Genomic DNA, 23,891 nt, shown 5'->3' with positions numbered 1-23,891 from the left:
GTGTTTCTAGCTGCATATGTAGCAGAGGATGGCCTAGTAGGCTATCAGTGGGAGGAGAGGCCCCTTGGTCTTGCGAAGATCATATGCCCCAGTACAGGGGAATGCCAGGGCAAGTAAGCAAGAGTGGGTGGGTTGAGGAGCAGGGTGGGAGGAGGGTATAGGGGACTTTCGGGATAGCATTTGAAATGTAAATGAAGAAAATATCTAAAAAAAAAAAAGAAATTAATATCTAAGTCATAACTCTAAGATCTCAGTCCTTACTAATTTATTAATGCTAACTTTTATTTTTCCCATAGACGATGGTCTGTCTCTGATTTTGTTTGGTTTAACCCAAGAGGAGTTTTTGAACAGACTAATGATCCACGGCAGCGCCAGCACTGTGGACTCCCTTTGTCATCTCAACGGTTGGGGACGGTGCTCAATCCCTATCCACGCTCTGGAGGTAACTGGAATCTACCCCACCCCCTCACTTGCTGTGTTAATGAGGGACAGAGAGAATGTATATGCTCTCACCGTCTGCACCGTTCATCTGTTTATTTCCTTATTACTCTTATTAGCGCTAAAGATATTTGATCACAGCAAATATTATTTAGGAAAGGTGATGTGACAGAAATGGAGACAGCTGTAAGCTAATCAGATGAGAAGCTGGCTGCAGAGAACGGGGTAAAGGCGCTTTCATTTCTGTACCCCTCCCATCCAGATAGAAGATAGAGTCTGAGTTTATATAGCATTTTATAGTTCTCACACACTCTTCCATATGTATCATAGTCCTAAAACAACCACACAAACTACCCATGGCTGAGTAAATTTTATTCTCCCTGTCTTTCTTTTTAATAGATTAAGAAATAGAGAGTGGCTGACCCCATAACCACAGTATGTTATAAAGAAAGGAACTAGAGGGGAAGTCAGGGCATCTCTGCATCCCATGCAGCCCCAAAAGTCTTGCTGTTGTTTGTTTCCAGACAAGAGTGCCTCAGGCTAGTCTCGGGCTTGCTATGTATCCAAGAAAGACTGACCTTGGACAAGTGGGGTATGTGAGTGTGTGTGTGTGTGTGTGTGTGTGTGTATGATTTGTGTAGTTATATGAATAATGTGTGTGACTCACACATAAATATATATTATATTTAATAACTCTCTTTTAGAATCTTTCCTCACATACATCTCTAAATTTAAGGTCAGTGCTGTAATGAAAGTATACTGAAGTCACCTGTGCTTGCCTACAAGTTTATAAAATGTTGATGAAAGAATACCTATGAACATATCAGTATTTAAGCACACCAATATAATAGGCCTTACTTCTAATTGTGTGTGTATGCACATGAGTGCGGTTGTCCTTAGAGGCCAAAGATGTCCTATCCCTGGAGCTGTTGTTCCAGCAGTTGCGAGGTGCCATGTGGGTGCTGGGAACAGAACTTGTGTCCTTTGCAGTTCACTCTGCAGTCTCAGCTCCTGAGCCATCTCTAGCCTCTTTGCCAACCTTTTAAAGTTTTTTGTTCTTCATACCTCACTCAATTTATGACATTTGTGTTGCATGTACATGTAGAAGTCCTTATCCCTCCACTGATCACAAATAATGTACACTCAAGGTTTCTGGAGATCATTAAAAAAAGTAACAAAGTCACTCAAATGAGAGCAAATAAGCTGAGAAAGTGAGGGGGGATCAAGATTCACAGATCTCTAGCTCCTGTGTTTTATGATTTTATTTGTTGAGGCGGGGTCTCCTTCCATAGCCCAAACTGGCCTGGAACTCACAATCCTCCTGCCTGACCCTCCCCAGAGCCTGACCCTCTCCAGTGCCTGACCCTCCCCAGAGCCTGACCCTCCTCAGTGCCTGACCCTCCCCAGTGCTGGTATCAAATGTTGCCACGTCTACCTCCTTTCTTGAATATACAAGTGTGTCTCCTGACTGTGTCTGAATTAAAATTCTTCCATTGTTAAACAGAGGGCTGCCATGACCCTCTCTACCCATGAGCCTGGGGTAGAGAGCTGTCAACCAGCAGAGGGCACCATTGGGCACTAGCCACACCCACTCCAGGCAGACTGATCTGGGTCTAGAGGTCATTCCTACCTCACTGTGCTCTATTCTGTCCCATATTTGGTCATTATACCATTTTATAATTAGAGCAGAGGGAGAGATTCAGTTGGTCTAAGAATGCTCAACTCTACTTCAAACTATCTGACTCAAACTTTTTTTATTTTCTGAAAATACAACTAATTTCCTCCTCTCGTTATTTTCAGCTGAAGAGATGGGTGGGTTTGGGACTAAGGATTGCTACCACCTTTGGGCACAGCTTGTAGTGGACAGAAGCCCCTCAGAGTTGGAGTCACATAGGGATCATTAGTAGTAATGAGTTGTCTCTGTGGTTCGTAGTTCCCAGATATCTCCATTTTAGCTTCTGAAGTTTAAAGAATCTGCGCCCCCAGCCCCCAGGCCCCACGGGGTAACTCCCCTCTGCCTTCTTTCCTCTCCGTGTGTAGGCTGGCATAGAAAATCGTCAGCTGGACACAGTAGATTTCTTCTTGAAGAGCAAGGAAAATCTTCTTACTCCGTCTTCACAATCTCCTGCTCCTGATCAGCAGCATCCCTTTTCATCCCATCTGTACCTAAGGCGTGAGTAAGATCCTGCGTGCATACTTACCATTTAGGCATTTTCAAATTATTACTGTTTTTATAGTTTTTGTGTGTGTGTTTGTGTGTCTGCTTGTGTGTATGTCCCCACATTTGTCCAAATGCCTGGGGACACCCAAAGATGGATCCTGTGACACTAGAGTTACACATGGTTGTAAGCCTCCTGATGTGTGTCCCAGGAACTGAACTCCAGTCCTGTGAAAGAGCAGCAAGTTCTCTTAAGTGCTGAGCCATCTCTCCAGCCCCTTCCCTGTGTCTTCTAATGGCTTTTTGCTTGTCAGACTCATTTATAGAGCTTATGTACTTTGAGAAAGGTTGTCAAAGTCTATAGATGTTCTCATTGTTGGGGGAGGAACTCAGCACCCCAGCCCCTGTGTCTGCCACCTGTGTGGACCCTGTGCAGTCCTGCACTAGAACAGCACCACCCCACCGTGTTGACTGCTTACCCCCTGTGCTCTGCTCCGATGAGCTTCGGAGTCAGGAGTGTGATGTGTGAAGAGGAACAAGACTCCTGGAGTTAGCCATCTTCCAACTGGGCTGTGCATCAGCAGCCTATCTTTCTGCTTTATACAGGATTGTAGGCTGGGGTTTGTTAGGAAAATTTTCACTGACTAAGGTACTTTTTTGTTCCTTTAACAATTCTTTGAGATTTTGGCTTTTCTTAACAAGTAGAGAACCTAACATTTATTCTTGAGCCGGGTAACCAAGTAAATGCTTTCTTTATTTATTATTTATTTATTTTTTTTTGGTTTTTCGGTTTTTCGAGACAGGGTTTCTCTGTATAGCCCTGGCTGTCCTGGAACTCACTTTGTAGACCAGGCTGGCCTCNAACTCAGAAATCCGCCTGCCTCTGCCTCCCGAGTGCTGGGATTAAAGGCGTGCGCCACCACGCCCGGCGTAAATGCTTTCTTTAAAGCAGTGAGTGGTTCTCAACCTGTGGTGGCAACACCTTGGGGGGGGTCACATACCAAATAATCTCCATACTAGATATTTACATTACGACCCACAGCGATAGCAAAATGACAGCTCTGAAGTAGCAACGTAATAATGTTATGGTTGGGGGTCACCACGACGTGAGAAACTGTGTTAAAGGGCTGCAGCATTCGGCAGGTTGAGAGGCGCTGCTTTAGATGAGCTGTGTAATAATGCTTCCCCATGTGTAGGGTTCCAAGCTGCGTTTCCTCCTCTTGCTAGAGGTTGTAGGTATCTTTGCATAACATATTAGGTTACTAATTGTAGTGGCATAGGATTTCTTTGTATAAACTTTTATCCTAATTTACCCAGCAAGATTCTTATTAAACATTTAGATTGATTGCAGTTTTTTGAGACTGAGGCTCAGTGTCTCCTGAGCTAGCCTTGAACTCAGGAAGTAGCCTGTGGCCTTCATGCTCAGACTCTCCAGCGCTGAGTGCAGCAGTGCACACCTGTCCACACCTGGTATAAACGTTCATTCTTCCCTCTCCCTCCCCCCGCGCCCCGTGTGTGTGTCTGTGTATGTGTGTGTTTGTACTTATGTATAGTCATTTATTTGGGATAAATTCTAGATGTGGAATTTCTAGCTCCAAGCGTATTGCCATATTTGAGGCAATATGCAGTTGAAGTTGCCTTAGTAAATTGTCCCTAGACAAGTTTTATGAATTTGCACTCTAGTTACATGGAGAAAATAACAATCTCTTTATTGGTGTGTATTCTTGTGAGAATATGAATTAAAAATGTTCTTCTCAATATTAGTTCAGACTGTAGCGATGGCTCAGCTGTTACAGTACGTAGTCCTCCAGAGGACTTGAGTTTAGTTCCCAGCACCCATGTCAGCAAGCTCACAACCCTCCTGTGACTCTAGCTTCAAGAGATCAAACACCTCTGGCCTCTGATTAAAAATAATAAAGAAGGGCTATAGAGATGGCACAGTGGATTAGAGCACTCAGTGCTCTTCCAGAGGACCTAGGTTCAATCCCCAGCACTCCCAGTATCTCACAACCATCTGTAACCCCAGCTTCTAGGATCTGATGTCTTTGCTTCCTTTGGCACCAGGCACACACATGGTGCACATCTGTACCTGAAGGACAGGAAGGAAAACCACTCATACACATAAAATAAAATGAGGCATTCTCACAGGCAGGCCTGGTGCAGCTGGTGCTGCATGCTTGTAATTCTAAAGGTGGGGAGGTGGGGACTACAAGTTCAAAGCTAGTTTGTGCCACCTGGTAAATTTGAAGGAAGCCGGGATGGTATACGAGCCTGTCTCAAAATAAACAAAGTCTAGCACAGGGCTTTAATTCCAGTACTTGGGAGGCAGAAGCAGGCAGATTGCTATGCTTTCAAGGACAACCTGATCTACATAGTGAGTTTGAGGCCATCCTGCAGGGCTACAATAATGAGACCTAGTCTCAAAAACAAAACAAAACAACAAAACGAAAAAGAAAAAAAAAAGAGAGAGGAAATCAAATTCATATAAAGTTTTCCCCCCTCCCCCATCTCTTTCCCTCCCTCCTCCCTCCCCACTTCCCTTTCCCCCTCTCTCTTTTTTCTTTGTGCTGAGGATCAAGCCTAGGAGTTTGCATGTGCCAAGTCAGTGCTCTGCCGCTGAGCTAAACTCCTAACCTGCTTCTGTCTTGATAGTAAGGTTGATTTTTCTTCTGCTTAGATTTTTTTTTTAATACTTCTCAATCTAAAAATATATATAGTTTAGCTGGGCAGTGGTGGCACATGCCTTTAATCCCAGCACTTGGGAGGGGAGGTAGAGGCAGGTGAATTTCTTGAGTCTGAGGCCAGTCTAGTCTACAGAGTGAGTTCCAGGACAGCCTGGGCTATTCAGAGAAACCTTGTCTCACACACACACACACACACACACACACAGTGTGATTCATCGGAAAAGCCTTGATTTGTGGTGTTGAAAGGTGCTCCACACGCAGTTGTTTGGCCATATCCACTTGTACTGTTTGATAGCTTTTCCCAACTCTCTCTCTTCTACCTGCACTGCTTTTATTCAAAGGTAGAAATGGATCTGAAAGAAGTTGTGTGGGAATAAGCCTCCCTTACTGTCCCAGACTCACATTTCCCATAATTCTTTCCCATATGCAAATGCAAAGCTGGGCGAGTGCTGAGATCAGCAGGAGTTGCCCCATGAGGGCCCTCAAGTACAGAGGCAATGCAGGGCATGTTACACACCTGGCCAACATGCATGTTGGAGCGGCTTTGGATTCACACAGGCTTAAGTTCGAATATTGGCTCTGCCATTTTATATACTTTGAAAATTAGCTTGGGTAAGTGACTTTCTCTGAACCTCAGTCTCCTCTCATCTATGGAAAAGGAGGAAACATGTATCGGGTTGTTGAAAAGAGAAAAAAATGAGCTCATAAAGCACCAAGTCTGCAAGATAGTGGTAGTAATTTCAATAAATGTTTATTTGTGAGTGTAGCCATTGAGGTTCGCAGGTACTAAGCCTTCATAAAGGCGCGCAAGCTTGGGGAGTACATTAGGCCTGTTTATATTTCAGAATACTGCCACTAACATTTTGGATGTGTCACGTCGGGGAGACAGTCTGGTGTTTCCTTGTTAATTTCTTCCTTCGTTCTCAGAGGTAGAAGAGATGAGCCCAGCCCTGGATTTACTATGCTCAGCAATTAGAGAAAGTGACTCGGAAACCCAAAGCAAACATTTTGCTGAGCAGCTGCTTCACCTCACACTGTCCTTCCTTAACAAACAGATAAGGGAGCTTTGTGTTCACACTGAAGGTAAGAACAGTGAGGGCCGTGCATGCCACTGGTGAGGCATGCCATTGGTCAGAGCAGTGAGGGTGGGGCATGTCATTGGTCAGAGCAGTGAGGGTGAGGCATGCCATTGGTCAGAGCAGTGAGGGTGGGGCATGTCATTGGTCAGAGCAGTGAGGGCTGTGCATGTCATTGGTCAGAGCAGTGAGGGTGGGGCATGTCATTGGTCAGAGCAGTGAGGGCTGTGCATGTCATTGGTCAGAACAGTGAGGGTGGGGCATGCCTTTGGTCAGAGCAGTGAGGGCAGGGAAATGTCATTGGTCAGAAGAGAAATAGATGCAGAGCTGGCAGGACATACTGCTGCAAAGAAAGCTGAGTGGGGAGATGGTCTGACTCGAGGGGCACAGGCAGAAAGCTCTAGGGATAAGGTGTGGAGGGAGAATGAAGAGGACTGTGCTAAACACAGCTGCTTGTAGGAAGGGAAGGGTTATCATTTGAAAATACTTGTTTTGAAATTTGACAATTTCTAGAATTTGTTTCAACAAGTCATGATTTGTTCTCCTTTTTTCTTTCCTGTTTACACATGCATGCACACATACATGCATGCACATGAAAACACATCTTCATACTCATGCCACACATGCACACATGCACACATACGTGCATGCACATGCACACTAACACACTGATGTTTTTCACAGAGCTAGATGAGCATTTACAGAAAGGAGTGGCCATTTTGACCAGCTACATCAATGAGCTTCGGACTTTTATGATAAAGTTTCCTTGGAAACCAGGAGATGCAATAGATGAATCTGATGTAAATGAAGGTGTCGTCACAGTGAAGGAGGACCAGGTTTGGGAGGAACTCAGCCTTGAGGTGAGTGAGTGTGTATGCGTCAGATCTCTCCCAGATTGAGGGAGCATAAGAAAAGACCTAAGAAATGGGATTTAGAGTCTGCACACCGGTGTAGTCTTTGGCCAGGGTCTCAGGTTTTACTAATGTGAGCTTTTGGGCCTGGCTTCAGATCTATATAACTAGATCCTGCCGATGTAATGACCCATCTGCCACAGGACCAGCCTCTCCCAGCAGTCCTGCCTTGGTGGCCTGGAACTTTGTTTATTTTTTATGTATTTGGGAGATAGGTCTCTCTCTAGCTTTCCTTATATCCGAGGCTTATGGTCCTCCCACCTCGGACACCCCACTGCCATGATCATCGTAGGTAGGCCTGCCTCTGCCCCATCCCCTCCAGGGCACTTTGGCCTCATGCTTTTTTTGACTTCTGGATAAACAGTTACTTCTGGCAGTCAGGTCTCAGGGATCTTATATGACACCATCACCAGTCCTAGTCATTATAAAATCTATTGAACATGTTTGCCATTTAAATCCTCCCTGTGTCCACCTGTTGCTTCTCTTTTCACAGAAAAGAGCATATTTCATTTAAAATATGCTGCTATCTGTATGTCTTGGGGACCAGGAGAGTCCTTCTCCCTAATGGACTGTGGTGTTGTAGAGGCAAAGCCAATCCCGTGGTGCCTTCGCAGAGCACAGCGAACACAGATTTGCCTGTGTCTGTGACTGCTGCTGTAGGGCAGGAGGCAGGGACGCACTGCTGGCTGACTTTCCTGTAGGCTGTAGGTCAGGGAGCAGAGGTGTGCAGGTGGTGGCTGCCTTTCCTGGCGCTTACTCAGCTCTGCCCAGAGGCTTACTTTTCTTGTTAAGTTTTGGCTGCTTTCTGTCTTACAGGCCTCTTCCTGCATTCCTCCCTTTACAATTTCTAGAACGCTATCAGCAGTCCTCAGTCCTTCTTTCTCAAAATCACTGATTCCCCCCTGCCTCTCCCCACATGCTCTCCACACCTCATTACCTTGACCTTCAGTTATTTCCAGCCCTTTCCATGCTTCCTAAAGTGTGTGAGCTTCAGGATAGAATGCACAGGCTCTTGATGGAATCAGCTTTTCTCGCCGGTGCTTTCTTTGTTATAGTGAGTTGTGTGGAGTCTCTGAAGGCTCTCCCTGGGATTTTCCATTCCGCATCTCTGCACTCAGTGTTCCCTCCTTTTGGAATCCCTGTCTTCTAATCAGTTATCTCTTAAGAAGTCCCATGCCTCGAGCCTCGAACCCCCACCCCTGTGTGTCCCTCCTTATTCTGATGCGTTCCCCCTGCCTCCTGTAGCTGTGGACACAGCCCCCATTCCTAAGGGCTGTAACCATGCTTTCTCTGGGTCTCCCATGGTTGTGAGGCCCTAAGCTGCTCACCATCTGCTCCAGTCAGCTCATAGAAGTAGTTTTTCAATCAGAGACCCCTTAGTGGCTGTCTAAAGCATGTGTACAGCCTGTATTGATAATCAGCCTAATAAAACGAAAAGGAACTTAAACTTAGTTTTTCTTCTTTTTCCTAGGAAGTTATTGCTGATGCCATTTTAAATAACAGAATACCAGAGGCACAAACTTTCTTTAGGATTAGTGGTCATTCCGCTCAACGACTGGAGGAACTGGTTAGGATCGGCCTAGATCTGGCATTTGACAGTTTAAAAAAGAACAACGTGGAGGAGGCCTCCAGGCTCCTGAGGAACATGGTGAGTGGTGACAATCTGTTTGCCTCTGAGGCTCTGTAGGCCAGGATGACCTAGAACTCACCTATAGCTCATGTCGGCCTTAGATTAATATGTGATCCTCCTGCCTCAGCTTCAGTGTGTTGGGATTACAGGCATGAGCCAGCACACCTGGCATCTCTTGTTTTTGTTTGTTTTTACACATGGTCTCACTGGGTAGGCCAGGCTGGCCTTGAACTCACTGTTTTTTTGCCTCAGCCTCTCAAGTGCTTAAACTATACACATGCATCAGCACACCCCCGAGACAGTGCTTTCCATAGAAGACTTCACACACAGGGCTTCCGTTTCATAGGACACTTCACACACAGGGCTTCCGTTTCATAGAAGACTTCACAAAAGGGCCTCAGTTTTGCTGGAGGACATTCTGTATTCTTCAGGGAACCCTTACATCAATGTTTGAACTTTCTGGTGGATTATCCCTCCATGGCCTAGGGCTCCATGCTCCCTGGTTTTGCTCACTTGAGAAGGGACATCTAGAAGCAGGGCTCCTGGGTTGAGCTAAGCGCTGGCTCTCATCCGTCCGTGTGGCTGGAGTCTTTCTTACCCTGGTAACTCTGAAAGTGTAGAGGATCCCATTACAGATGGTTGTGAGTCACCATGTGGTTGCTGGGAATTGAACTCAGGACCTCTGGAAGAGCAGTCAGTGCTCTTAACCACTGAGCCATCTCTCCAGCCCAACCTTTATTTTCTAGTAAACCACCATAGCAGTTTGTTGTCATCTTGGGCTCTGGTTGCCTGGCATTACCTTAAATTGTTCTGTGTGTTGCCTTTGCTCTGGAAGAGTAATCAGGGCTTTGGGGACAAGCAATCAATACATATAACTGATGAAGAAAATATTCCCAAGAACAGAAGAGGTATGCAGTTCTAGCAGGATACTTGTCTGCAGTAGAGCATTTCTGCGACTAGCATATTTATGTTCAAATAGGTTCATTACAAAGTTAAGTTTTCTTAATTTTTCATTTATTTTAGGGCTTCAGTGTGGAAGATGAGTTGCTTAAGATATGCTTTTATACAACTGATAAAAATATACGGGACTTTTTGGTAAGTCAAGGGGACACTGATGTAGCTTCCATTTTCCACTGTGAGACAGACTCTTGCTCTGTAGTCCAAGCTGGCCTCCCAGCTCCTGACCCTGGCGTCTCAGCTTCCTGGAGTTACAAGCCGCCTGGTTATGGTTACATTATCATTGGGTCACTTTAGTAATTTGTTTAAACTTTAAAATGAATAATTGTATCTTCTAGGAAAAACATAAATAAACTTGACAATCCTTATTTGTTTGTTTGGTTGGTTAGTTTGGTTTTTTGAGACAGGGTTTCTCTGTGTAACAGAACCCTGGCTGTCCTGGAACTCACTACGTAGAACAGGCTGGCCTCCAGTTCACAGAGATCTGCCTGCCAGGTGAGGGGATTACCTCATCACCATGTCTGGCACAGTCCTTTTTTAATGACTGTGATTACTTTGGCACTTGACATTATGACAAAGGAAGACTCATGAGACTGTATATTAATGTAAAGGTGCAGATTGTAAGATTGGGAAGGTGGCTCGGCAGATAAAGAAAGGCTCCTACTGCAAGCCTCAGCCTCACTTCCATCCCTGGGACCCACATGGAGGAGGGCGAGAAAGCAACTCCAGAAAACTGTCCTCTCTCTAACGGAATAAAACACTGTAGTGCAGAACACAGCTCCCCTCCCCTCCCTGTTTTCCTTCTCTTTCTCCCTTCTTCTCCTTTCCCCTCCCCTCCTCTTCTCCTCTCCCTTGTCCTTCCTTCCCCTGACTTTCTCTGTGGTGCTATAGAGCAAGCTCAGGACCTGAAGCATGCTAAACGAACACTGTACTGGGGAACTACATTCTCTAACCCACAATACAGTTATTAACTGGCACTTAATCTCATGCATTTTGTTTTACAAGAGTTCTTGATTTTTGTGTGGTCATTGCTTTAATTGCTTTTATTCAAGGTTGAAATTTTAAAAGAAAAGGAATGTTTTTCTGAAAAAGAAAGAAGAACTGTAGACTTTGTTCATCAACTTGAAACACTTTATTCTGGACACTTCCAGGAAAATGCACAGACGCAGGATTTCCCCAGGTAGGTTCATCAGTCCCTCGGGTGATAATGGAGAGGATCATGGGTAACACTCCATTTGTAGTAACTGGAGCTGAGCATCCAGTGTGCAGGAAGGGCGTCAGAAACTCCCTGTCACTTTAGCACTTGTAATCAGAGTTATACTCTGCCTCCAGCAGGTAGAAAGAAATGGCTCTTTCCTTCAAAATTTAAAAAAAAAAAATTATATATATATATATATATAATCTAATATCTATAATGTCACTGTTTTAGGTATTGGATAAAGGAACAGGACTGTTTCAAACACAAATCTGTCTTGGACACATTCCTCAAATATGATAAAAAAGATGAGTTTCACAAACAGGACCATAGAATTGCGTTGAATTGGGCTCACTGGTGGGACCTGCAAACGCAGGAGTGTATCCTTCTCCCCAGACTAAGTCCAGAAGGCAAGTATAAAAAGGCCAGAAATATGAGCCTATTAATGGGGATTAAGTTAGGCACTAATGTTTTAGTATTTGGGGGTCTCCTGTTTAGGATCCTTTTGAGGGGAGGTTCAGTTTGTTTAAAATCCAGTCATTGCATTAAGGCCTCTTGCTTATAAAATGTAGTGGATTTATAGCGTGGTGCTGGAAAAAAAAAAGTCACAGGGTTAAAGGAATGGATATTGTCAAAGCTAAAAGTTGTTATTCCGGCTCCGCAGTGACTGTGTTTTTCCACACAATTTCTGTGTTTCATATGTAAAGTGGGGATTAGTAGCATGCGGGCCTCTGGCACTTAGCTGATGGGCTGAGCAGTGATGAATCCTGTAGCATCCACTGTCGCAGCCTAAGCTCTTTTTTTTTTTTTTTTNTTATATGTAAATACACTGTAGCTATCTTCAGACACTCCAGAAGAGGGCATCAGATCTTGTTACAGATGGTTGTGAGCCACCATGTGGTTGCTGGGATTTGAACTCCAGACCTTCGGAAGAGCAGTCGGGTGCTCTTACCCACTGAGCCATCTCACCAGCCCCCGCAGCCTAAGCTCTTATGTGCCAGGAAGAGAGTTGACAACTCCCCATGCTCACTTCATTCTAACTCCTGGTTAGAATGAACGTCACTCTTCCTGTCTCTAGTATTGATTATAAAATGAACAAAGCAAACTAAGAAAACTAAAAAGCAGAGGGCCTGAATAAATCACACATGATACGAGCACAAGTAGCCAGTAACCGTACTTCACTGCTGGTTTAAAAGGCTTTTTGTTCTTCATGTAGAGTACAAAGCACGCTCCCCGGAAGCCCTGTGGAGACGCCTCACAGCTCGCCATGACTGGGCAAGCATCAGCTTGTGGATGGAAGAATTTCAGACCCAGGGAACCGAGTCACCTCAGCAGAGCAAGTGGCCCCCTCTGAGTGCTGACATCATTGAGCAGGGCACTTGCTGCCACAGTCACATGAGGAATGAGATTTTAGACAAGCTGGCCAGGTACTGTAGCTGCGGGATTGGAGCAGGTGGGAGACCAGAAGGAAGGGAATCATGACCTGTCTGTGAAGGGGAGCCTGCTTACCTGTGGCCTGCAGGCCCCAGCTGTGTTCAGTGTCATGGGACACTGTGCTTGTCCCTCGAAATGGCTGCCAATTCAGTGCAGTGTCGCTCGGACATAACATCTAAAGGGTATTGTTCTAAGCTGTTGTTTGAAATCATCTGTTTTTAATGCCATGGGGTGGTGAACAGAGTCTCAAATTGCAGATGGAGGCTCTCCTTGCAACTTCTCATGCCTTCTGTTGTTTTGTTTGGCCTGGGACTGCTGTGGTGTCCTCTGATGTAGAACTGTCAGAAGTTTAAGGAGCAAGTGGCTAGAGGCGAGACTTAGTTACTCCAGGATCAGGTGTCCTACATATAGCTGTCTCCACTCTTCTTGTGCAGTCAGACACCACACTGTGCTGTGACGGCCTTGGCCTGTAGAAGTCAGTGGGAATGAGCTAGAGTGGCTCATTTCTACAAATAACCCTATGAGATCTAACCGTGTGAACCTGCCTATTGTGTGGGTCAGCAGTAGCTGAGTAGTTTTATGAAGAAAGTTAGGTGTGCACATCAGCAGGTGTCCTCCACTCTTACTCTGTCTGTACGCGCTGGTGTGCATATGCTCTGCTGGCCTCACAGCTTGCAGAGCCAGAGCCAGAGGAGGGAAGAGCATTGCCTAAGCCTCTCTTGCGGGCTAGGGCCCTTTAACATCTGGTTCTCTGGTCTCTGTTCTTCCCACGGAGTTAATGCTATTTTTACTTACTAAAAATAAGATAGTGTAGAATTTGTCTAATCAAAATATTTGTCTTAGTATTTGGTTGTTTAAAAACTAATTTATCTCATCAATGGAAGGAGAGGCCCTTGGTCCTGTGAAGGTTCTATGCCCCAGTATAGGGGAATGCCAAGGCCAAGAAGCAGAAGTGGGTGGGTTGGTGAGCAGGGGGAGGGAGAAGGGATAGGGGGTTTTCAGAGGGGAAACCAGGATGAAATGTAAATAAAGAAAATATCTAATAAAAAACTAATTTATCTGGCTTAATGTAACTTGAGAAATTAATTCATGCTGAGAACAGTGGCACATGCCTTTAATCCCATCACTCTGGAGGCAGAGGCAGGCAGATCTCTGAGTTTGAGTTTGAGGCCAGCTTGGGTTACATAGTGAGTTCCAAGACAGAGCCAGGGCTATGTAGAGAGACCCTGTCTTGAAAAACAAAACAAAAAAAAAACCCCAACTAATCAACCAGAGAGAGAGAGAAGATCATGATATCTATTATATAAATAGTTTTCTATTATGTAAATATATTAAAGGGAAAATCATACATTTTATTAGATTCATAAAAATTGACAATCTAAGCATGAAAAATCATTGAAATCTAAAAATAATTATTCTGGCCAACATTATACAAATGATGACAAAAATACAAGCATTCTCTTTAGATTTGGAACAAGAAAAGCCAGTGGCCAGTTCCTCTTGAAGTATTCTTTGGGCACTGTGTGGCCTCAGTAGCAATCCCAGCAGGTCTTGGTTTGGGTTTCTGTATGGATTAGAACAATCTGATTTTAAATGCTTGCATTAAAATGTGAGTCATGAATCCATGGGGAAAACTTGCTGTAAAGATAGCAAGGCTTCCTGTAAAGCTGCAGTGACCCAGACAGTAGGAAAGACAGAAGACCAGGAGCAGGGACAGACCTGGACATGTGTGCTCTGTCTGTATCCAGCAGGAGTGAGGACGGGGTCTCTTCACTTAGTGACAAATGAGCAGGTGAGCAGATACCTGGGCAGAAGGAACCCTGTGCATTGAATCATTTCTGGGTAGAGGTGAAACCTAAATGTCAGCTGTGCATGCATAAGAACTTGGAAGAAGCTGTAGCTCCAAGATCTCGGAGGACCATGGAGGCTTGCTTTTCAGATGTCCCAGGCAGCAGGGAAGGAGTTACTGAAACTAAGAGAACTGTTTGGCAGGATCCTTAGTGGGAGGTGTCGGCCAGCCAATATCTCTGACCCCTCCAGCTCTTCTCTCCTGACTGGGCAAATCACAACCAGACAGATGAGCATCCAGAAACACAGCAAGGGGAAGAGGAGAGGTTAGGTCTGAGGAGATGGAACACGAGAACCAATTCGTTCATATTTCACCATAGAGGAAGCACAAATGGCCAGTGTGCTGGCTAGTTCTATGTCAGCAATACACAAGCTATAGTCATTTGTCTTAGGATTTCTGTTGCTGCGATGAAGCACCATGACTAAAAAGAAAGTTGGGGAAGAAACAGTTTATTTGGCTTACACACCACAGCATCATCAAAAGCGGTCAGGACAGGAAGTCAAACAGGGCAGGAACCTGGAGGCAGGCGTGGCCATGGAGGAGTGCTGCTTATTGGCTTGCTTCTAATGGCTTTCTCGGCCTGACTTCCCTCAGTGATGGATTAAGATGTGAAAGTGTAAGCGAATCAACTTCCCTTCCCAGCTTGCTTTGCTAATGGTGTTTCATCCCAGCAACAGGAGCTCTTTTATAAACACGGCCAGGAAACATAGGAAAAGAGTTCTTTCTCCCTTTCTTATTTGTTTATTTTTTGAGACAGGGTTTCTCTGTTTAGCCCGGGCTGTCTTGAAACTCACTCTGTAGACCAGGTTGGCCTTGAACTCACAGAGATCCACCTGCCTCTGCCTCCGGAGTGCTGAGATTAAAGGCGTGCGCCTCCACCACCCAGCTCTTTCTCATTTGTAATCATGGAATTGTGAATTTATTTTTTCTAAAATCTAGGAACAGCTGAAATGACCCACAAAGGTCCAACAAAATATGGCATAAAGGATATTAACTGTGGTGTCAGTAATGGTTGAGTGACCAATGTCAAGTAAAGAGAAGAGGAGAGCCTAACATACATTCTCAGTCCTTGGAGGTTTTTAGTATAAAGTTCAAAGTAGACAAAATCAAACACGTATTATTTGAGGTTGATTGTAGTTATAAAACTATGAATGAAATTAAATCGTTCCCACAAACGCCAGGCAGGTAGGGGTCGCTGTGGAGCACACAGGAAGGAATGCACCGGTAGTTTCCAAACACAATCGTCTAGACTCAGCGTGCCGTTTACTTGCTGTATGTATTTCCAAAACATCTATAGGTTTTAAAAAGATTAATTTATTTGTATTTCCTGTACATGAGTGTTCTGCCTGCATGTATATCTATATAGTACATGTGTTTCTGGTGCCCTGGTGGCTAGAAGCGGGCATCAGAGCCTCTGGAACTGGAGTTACAGATGGTTATGAGCCACCAAGTGGGTGCTGGGAATTGAACCCAAGTCCTCCTGAAGAGCAGCTATGCTTTAACCACCAGGCCATCTCTCGGGCCCTCATGCAGTGTTTCTTTTTAAGTCTCTGTGTGTTTTTCGTGCTCTTTCTGTTTGGCAGTTATGACGTGTTCAGAAGTAAATATCTAAGAAGTAATATTCTAAGTGCAGGTTTCCGTCTTGTTTAGTAGTGGTGTGTTTAAGTGCTGTGGCTTCTTAGCAGATTTGTGCAGGTGTGTCTGATTGATTCTGATTCTTCAATTTCTCATCTCTCAAACCTGCCCCACAGAAGTGGCATTTTTCTTCCATCTGAGCTGGAAGACTTTGAACGTCTCCTCCTGAGGCTGAGCAGGATTGGGGGCGTAATGCAGGACAGCCTCCCCGTGCAGAGCTACAAATCCCATGCAGGGTGCGACTTTCATTCCCAGTTCATCCTCTACTGTTTAGAGCATGGCCTGCAGCATCTTCTCTACGCCTATCTTGACTATTACAAGTGAGTACTGAGAGCTGGGTTTGAGGGGTGAGTGGGGGCTTAAAACAGGGTCTTAAAATGAGTGTGACCTCTTGGCCCCCATTCTGCTGCTTCAGTGCTGGGACTGCAGGTGTGTGCCATGTGCCTGCCGACAGGAACTGCTGTGCGCTTGTTTGCTTTAAAGACAAGGTCTCACCATGTAGTCCTGGAACTCACTGTGTAGACAGAGTTGGCCAAACGTCACAGAGGCCTACCTTTGCCTCCTAAATTCTGGTAGTAAAGGCATCAGCTGCCATGTGTGTCCCCTGAACTGCTTTGAGAAAACATTAAGGATTGAGAAACTGACCCTTTTTAAAGTGCTTTTTCCCGCTCTAACACCTGGCATATCTGTTGTCACAGGGTAATGTTCAACTAAGGACAGCTGTGGGTTTTATTGATAATTATTTCATATAGCATTTATTAGCCTTTGCACTTACTGGAGATTAAAATAAATAATGTGTCTGGGGATGGCTGCCAGTGGCAGAGCCCTTGTCTCTCATGTGCAAGCCCATGGCTTCATTCACCAGCATTGCATGGAAACAAAAAGAATGGAGAACATGTTTCTTTTAAAGAGCTTAAAGGACAGAGAGGTGAGAATTCATACACATGTCCACCCAATACCAACATGTAGAATTTTGTCTGTGGCCATTGCTAATCAGTAAGAGAGAGAGAGAGAGAGAACTCATGGTGGGGAATGGCAGGTTTTTGTCTTACTCTGTAGTTCAGGGTGGACTTAAAGTTACAGCAATCCTCCTGCCTTAGTTTCCTGAGCACTGAGAGTACAGGTGCTGGATTTTGTGGGGGGTTTTGTTTGTTTGTTTGTTTTGTTTTGTTTTGTTTTTGTGTTACTGGAATCCAACCCAAGGCCTTGTCACTCCAGGCAAGCGCTCTACTACTGAGGTACAGACCCAGCTAATTTTCAGGTTTTTTGAAACAGGGTTTGCTGTGTAGCTCAGGCGTAGTCCTACGCTGAGAACGTTTTTCTGGAGTCAGCTATCATGTGAGCAAATGTGCTCAAAACAGTTGTGCCCCATGTGCTGATCCAAAGGTGTGTTTGTTTGTTTTTAAATATAGACTTAGTCCTGGAAATTGTCCTTTTTTGGAAAAGAAAGAACTACATGAAGCTCACCCTTGGCTTGAATTTTTGGTTCAGTGTCGGCAAGTCTCCAGTAACTTGACAGGTATTCTGCTCAGTATTAAATACACAAACTTTCTCTAGGTAAACAGTGAATGTTGAATGGTATTTAGCTTGGGAACTCCTTAAGTAAATCCTTTGGCTTAGTCAAGTATCTGACTGTGATCTGGGCTCAATTTTACTAATGAAATAGAAAACCAGGAAATGTTAGCTTCTGGCCTGCCGAGAAATTCAGAATTGGCGCCAAGAGCTTCCATGGTTAAGTCTCCTTCAGTTCCACCTTGGGCTGCACTCTTCACTCTGTAATCCCAGCAGCTGTCACAGGTTCAGCTCCTGCTGTGGTAGATTGACATCCTTGTTTTCACAAGGATTGTCTGCCTTCTCGATACCAGCCAGCACCCTTCTTCCTCCTTCCTTTTCTTCTTCCCTCCTTTGTTTTAGACTTCTTTCTCTCCTTTTCTTCCTTCTTCCTTTTTTTCTTCCATTCATCCTTTTGCAGTGTTAGGGCCTCTCACATGCTAAGTACATATGCCGCAGGCTTTACGTATGTGGAGGTCAGAAGACAGCTTTGTAGAGTTGGTTCTCTGCTACCTGAGGGTGACTTCTAGAAACTCATAAATCTTTCAGTCTGGAGCCTCAGATTAGAAGAAGAAACTGTCACGTCCTGGAGCCGCTACAGCAGCTGCCTGGGCTGGGAGCCGACAGCAATGCCTTTTACCCTCATGCACCCCAGCTACTGTGCTCCCCAGATTCTGGGCGAAGGTGCAAGACAAGCCCTGCATCAAGCAGCTCATTAACAACCAGGCTTTTACACAGTGCCTGCTTTTGCTGCGGTTGTGGGTGGTGCACACACCTTTAATCCTTGCACATGGGAGACAGAACCAAGCAGATCTCTGTGAGTTCAAGGCCAGCTTGATCTACAGTGCATTCGTTCTATTCCTGTAGGGCTGTGTAGTGAGATCCTGTCTCAAACAAAAAGAAGGAAGCCACCTACAACTCTCAGCTAGGTAACACCAGCATAGGTCTAGCCTGGGCTTATGGGAAAAAGACTGCCCACAAGTGGCAGCAGGTAACCCAGTCATGTTTCCTTCAGTTTCTTTCTTCTTTCTCTTTCTAACTACTCTTACGTTGTTACCCGGCAGGTAGCCTTAGCTCCTGCTCTGTGTAGGAGTACAGAAAACGTCTGTGTTTTGTAACTGCCTTTGTGTAATGAGACCTCCCCTGCATCCTTAGACACAGTGATCATTTCAGTGTTGGCACAAGATTTCACTTAGTAAACAGGCCCCACTTAACTTACTGTGCTCTCATTTTTAGACAATGAACTTGTCTTTGTATCTTTTCTTATTATAGATAACGGTCTTGAATATATCTTAACATAAACCTGATGCCTTTGTTTCAGATAAACTCTTTGGTACATACAGGTTTCTGCATATAAAATTACTACTCAAGGGCTGTTGAAGGCTTTTACTGTCCGGCCACATTGCTGTTCTGTGAGGTTGTGCTTTGCCCTGTGTCTTACGCTGACCAAAAGACAGCGACACTGGATGTTTGCTGTTGTTTTGTTTGGTTAAATCACTGCTGCTCCAGTTGACCGAGGCATCCGACTTTTTCTTTTGCCTGCAGGATTTTTTCTTTAGAGCGTCACTTGTTGAATTTTTTCTCCTGATTCTTTCTTAGCTTTACATTTTCTTTGTTTGGAATCTTTATTTTTATGAAGGTGAACACCCCCCCACCCCAACACACACATATACACCATGTCTTCTAGATACTTTCAAACTTGGGAGGCTCCTTACTGTGGCTAGCCGTGAAGCTCTCCTTCGCAGAATCGCCTGTCTCCTTATTCAGTGGTTATCCCTTTCACTTTCAGATCCCAAACTCATCTTTCAGGCCAGCCTTGCAAACGCTCAGATTTTGATTCCCACCAATCAGGCCAGTGTGAGCAGTATGCTGTTGGAAGGACACACCCTCCTGGCCCTTGCTACCACCATGTATGCTCCGGGGGGTGTCAGCCAGGTACGGGCAACACTTGAAATGATTGTGGAGAAATCGGGTTGGTTTTAAAGTCAGCACAGAGAGTCTGGATTGTGTAAATCTCAGTTGGTGCTAAAGAGTGACCGATATCAAGCATCCTGTTAGATCAGTGAGCACGAAACAAGTCAATTTCACAATTGCTTGTCCTGAGCCAAAAACAAACTAGTGCATGGCCACAGGGTCTTTGTCCCTTTGATGTATTTATTGTCTGTAACTCCAGGGTAGAATCAGGATCACGTTACTTCTGGGAGTAACTTCTGTTGCTTGTGCTACTTCTTAGCTATTTACCCTTTTAGAAAGTTTACTTTAAAGCATGGGTTTTAGCTTTCCCTATAAACTCCTTGGAGGGACCACATGGGGTGTGCTCTTCTGCTTTCTGAAGATACAGTGACTGGATACAGGGAAAACACTGCTAACATCTCTTCCTCAGCAGTTTCTTCCTGGTGGTAATCACCCTTAGATTACTACAGTGTAGTCCCAGGACCAAGCTCCTTACTCCTGCTTTCAGTCACCTGTCAGAGACTAGCCATAGACGACTGCAGGTCAGAAGGATGAGCTGGGAATCATCTATCTGCACTTACTTACTGACAATTTTATTTACTTATTTGTTTGTTTTTTATTTATTTTTATATTTATTTATACAAATAGTATTTACTTATTATTTTTAAATTTGTTTTTCTGAGAGAGGGTCTCACTATACAACTCTGGCTGCCCTGAAATTCCATATGCAGACCAGGCCTCAAACAGAAATCAGCCCACCTCTTCCTCCCGAACGTTGGGATTAAAGGCGTGCACCATTACACTTGGCTATTTTGTTTTGTTTTTGAGGCAGGTTCACTGTATAGTCCGAGCCGGCCTGTAAACTCCCTGTGTAACCCATGCTGGTCATACATTCTTAGTGATTGTTCTGGCTCAGCTCCCAAGTACTGGGATTTTATGCATGCACCATCATGATAATGTAATAGACAGGGGGGGTGGTGTTCTTATGATATTAACGAATGTGAAATATAAATATTGCAAGCATTATACTAGTGATAGCTTGTTTTCAAATGGCATAGGGCTTGAAAACAACATATCTAGCTCTCTTCCTGAGCCTGCAGGAAGCTGAGACTTGGTGTCAGACATGTAGTCCAGAGGCAGGCAGCCATTCCATGCTGGAGCAGGGGACGGCTTTACCAGTGCTGCTTCAGAGGCATCTTGTGAAGTGGCTAGTTTTTAAACTGAGGTATGTACTATCCAAACATCCTTCCTCAGCTGTCATGTGTCTTCTTGTGTAGGTCATTCAGAATGAAGACAGCGAGAACTGTTTGAAGAAAGTGGACCCCCAGCTACTGAAGGTGGCCTTAACACCTTACCCAAAGCTCAAAGCTGCTCTCTTCCCACAGTACACTGCTTCCAGTATTCTGCCCTCTGATATTACACTCTACCACCTCATCCAGGTACTGCATTTAGAGAGCTGCTGCTTATGTGTACCAGCCAAGGCTTTGGGAGGAGATCAGAAAACCCTATCTCCTTTAAACAGTGAACACAGAATAAGGACTTGTGGCAAAGAAGAGTGGAGCTGTGCACCTATGCCCAGAGAGATTACCTGGGAACCTGTGGTTTTGCTTCTATTTCACAGGGATTTCCAGACCCCCCTGAAGCCTCTTCAGGGTCTAGATTAGAAGCATCTGCTTGAAAGCCTGGTTTACAGATGAGCCAGGACTGCTTGTTTCTGCAGTGCCATGAATTAGCAGCCCATGCTAGAGGGCAAGTCTGTCACACCACTCAGTGTGCTCTCGAGGTCAGTTTTCTGTAAAGAATTTCCCAGAGTGGGGCTATGGTTTAGTGGTTAAGAGCACTGGCTGCTCTTCCAGAGAACCTGGGTTGATTCTGAGCACCCACGTGGCAGCTCACAACCATCTGTAACTCTAATTCCAGGGGATCTGCTGCCCTCTTCTGGCCTCCACAGATTCTAGACACACAAGTGATGCACAGACATACATGCAGCCACAATATTCATGTGCTCAAAATCTTAAAAGAAGAATTCCTGAAGAAGACAGCCTCTTGCTGGCTTCACATTCTGGTGTCCCGGTCTCCGCCATGCAGACTAGCTCCGTGCACAGCATCTGAGTGGACCAGATGCTTCAGTGTGATAGTGCTTAGTCTAGATCTGGCTCAACATAGCGATGCTGCTGTCTCAATGTCTCAGTGCTGGAATCAAAGGTGTAGACAGTCCATTGCTTGTATAACATTTGAATCAAGTTCAAACATAAGCCAATTCCTGTCATTCTTTATTCTCTTTTCAACATGACTTAAATAATTGTTTTGTTTTACATAGCCCTCAAACTCACTATGTAGTCTAGGATGGCTTTGAACCCCTGGTCCTTCTTCTTCTGACTCAGTGCTAAGATGACCGGTGTGCATCACACCTGGCTGTTTATTTTAAAGCAGTGTCTTGCTGTGTTCCAGACTGACCTCTTATGTCCTGTGCTCAAGTGACCCTCAGCCTCCTGGATGCTGGGCCTGTGGGCACATAGCGTCATGCCCATGCCCAGGTGGCTCTGTGTGCACATGTTTGTGTTCATGTGGCTATCTCTGCATGGGTGTGCAGGTGCACACGTGAGCCAGTGTATGTGGAGGGCAGAGGTCAACCTTGAGTGATGGTCCTTTGGAGCTGTCTCGTGTTCTCTTCCTTTTTGGGAGCAGGAGGGGGCTATGTTCAAAGAATTTATGCTTGGAGCATGAACATTTAATTGTATTTGGTTCTGGGGATCAAAATAGGTCTGTGTGTGCTGGCAAACATTCTACTGAAGTGGTAAGCAGCGAGTCACCCCTGGAGGTCTGTCTGTTATTTATTGTCTGTCTGTTTTAGGGTCACTAAGGTTTGGAGTCTGATTTCCATTTCCTCTTTTTCAGTCCTTGCCCCCCTTTGATCCTAGCCGGCTGTTCGGCTGGCAGTCTGCCAACACCCTAGCTATAGGAGGTGAGTCCTGAGTGGTTTTGCTTTGGAAACATTGAGGTGATACTGAGAGTCGACATTTTAAATACAGAGTCATCCCTTTTTCCAGTGCTTTCTATTGTAAAGTACTTCTCAGTAAAAGGCACTTTGTCGGAAAGTGATTGAGGCCATGTAAGTGGAGAATCAGTTTATTCCGTTCCTAGCATGGTGAATGCTCAGGAGCAGAGCTGAGCCTCTGTCTATGGCTCTTCCTTTTAAGAAGCCCTGCTTGCCACATAGTGTCCTAAGCAGTGAGGGTTGGTGGAGACAGCCAATGAAAGGCGGCTCTGCCTTATAACTGTGATAGCCGCCGGGCGTGGTGGTGCACGCCTTTAATCCCAGCACGTGGGAGGCAGAGGCAGGCGGATTTCTGAGTTCGAGGCCAGCCTGGTCTACAAAGTGAGTTCCAGGACAGCCTGGGTTATACAGAGAAACCCTGTCTCGAAAAAAAAAAACAACCAAAAAATAAAAAAATAAGTAACTGTGACGGGCAGTGAGTGGCTGCTCCGCCTTGTAACGGCTGCCTTGTAACGGCTGGCTGGCTTGAGCACTTGCTTTAACCTTTTCACCCGTTTCCTTTACACTAAGGTGAATTATAGTGTCCCTTACTGTGCTAGGGAGGCTTTGGAGGGTTGGTTAACATGTTTTTGAGACAGGGTCTGGTACAGCCCAGGCTGGTCTTGAACCTGCCATTTAGTTTAGACTGACTTTGGATATCTGACCCTCCTGCCTGTACCTCCCGGTTTTCCATCACACCTGACTTGCGTGATTCTGGGAATGCTGTCCTCACATGCTTTCTGCGTGTGAGGCAGGTGCTGTACAACTGAGCTCCAGCCTCCACCTAAGATGAGGTGGTTTTCGTTTTAAAGATTTCTTTATTTATTTATCTTAAGTATGTGAGTACACTGTCACCATGTTCAGACACACCAGAAGAGGGCACCCGATCCTATTATAGATGGTTGTGGGTGCCGGGAATTGAACTCAGGACCTCTGAAAGACAACCAGTGCTCTTAACCGCTGAGCCATCTCTCCAGCCCAAGACAAGGTGTTCTAAAACTCTCGTTTACTGGACTCCAGGTCCATATGCACTGCCATCCTCTGTAGGACTTAAGAATTTTTCTGAGCCTAGGGTTAGTGTTCCATATTGTATTATGATGCCTCTGTTTCCTTGTTTGTAATGTTAAATTCATTCTATCTGTGCTCAGAGGAGTACCTCAAAATGTCTGACATATAGTGGACGTGTATCAAACATATTGACTACCTAAAAATGAATTTCTGACCAAGTACTTTAGCACTGAGCCATATCCTCAATCAATGAAAGATGAATTTTCTTTTCTTTTCTTTCTTTTTTTTTGTTTTTTTGTTTTTTGAGACAGGGTTTCTCTGTGTAGCCCTGGCTGTCCTGGAACTCACTTTGTAGACCAGGCTGGCCTCGAACTC

The 23,891-nt window shown here is 45.0% G+C and overlaps 1 protein-coding gene across 1 annotated transcript in view; it reads left to right on the top strand.

Moving 5' to 3' along the window:
* Positions 1-23,891, top strand: part of Spg11 (SPG11 vesicle trafficking associated, spatacsin) — a 63,090-nt gene that overhangs the window by 14,107 nt on the left and 25,092 nt on the right. The window contains exons 7-20 of the mRNA XM_029468384.1: positions 297-442; positions 2,479-2,611; positions 6,208-6,363; positions 7,041-7,216; positions 8,739-8,915; positions 9,921-9,992; positions 10,907-11,034; positions 11,284-11,459; positions 12,266-12,476; positions 16,084-16,287; positions 17,380-17,486; positions 19,308-19,453; positions 20,749-20,910; positions 22,370-22,436. Coding sequence (XP_029324244.1) covers positions 297-442; positions 2,479-2,611; positions 6,208-6,363; positions 7,041-7,216; positions 8,739-8,915; positions 9,921-9,992; positions 10,907-11,034; positions 11,284-11,459; positions 12,266-12,476; positions 16,084-16,287; positions 17,380-17,486; positions 19,308-19,453; positions 20,749-20,910; positions 22,370-22,436 — 2,061 coding nt within the window. The remainder of the gene's footprint in view (positions 1-296; positions 443-2,478; positions 2,612-6,207; positions 6,364-7,040; positions 7,217-8,738; positions 8,916-9,920; positions 9,993-10,906; positions 11,035-11,283; positions 11,460-12,265; positions 12,477-16,083; positions 16,288-17,379; positions 17,487-19,307; positions 19,454-20,748; positions 20,911-22,369; positions 22,437-23,891) is intronic.

Source organism: Mus caroli, chromosome 2 (assembly GCF_900094665.2).
Source record: "Mus caroli chromosome 2, CAROLI_EIJ_v1.1, whole genome shotgun sequence".
In the NCBI taxonomy this organism is placed as follows: domain Eukaryota; kingdom Metazoa; phylum Chordata; class Mammalia; order Rodentia; family Muridae; genus Mus; species Mus caroli.
Note: the sequence above shows the minus strand (reverse complement) of the source record. Positions and strands in the feature narration are given on the sequence as shown.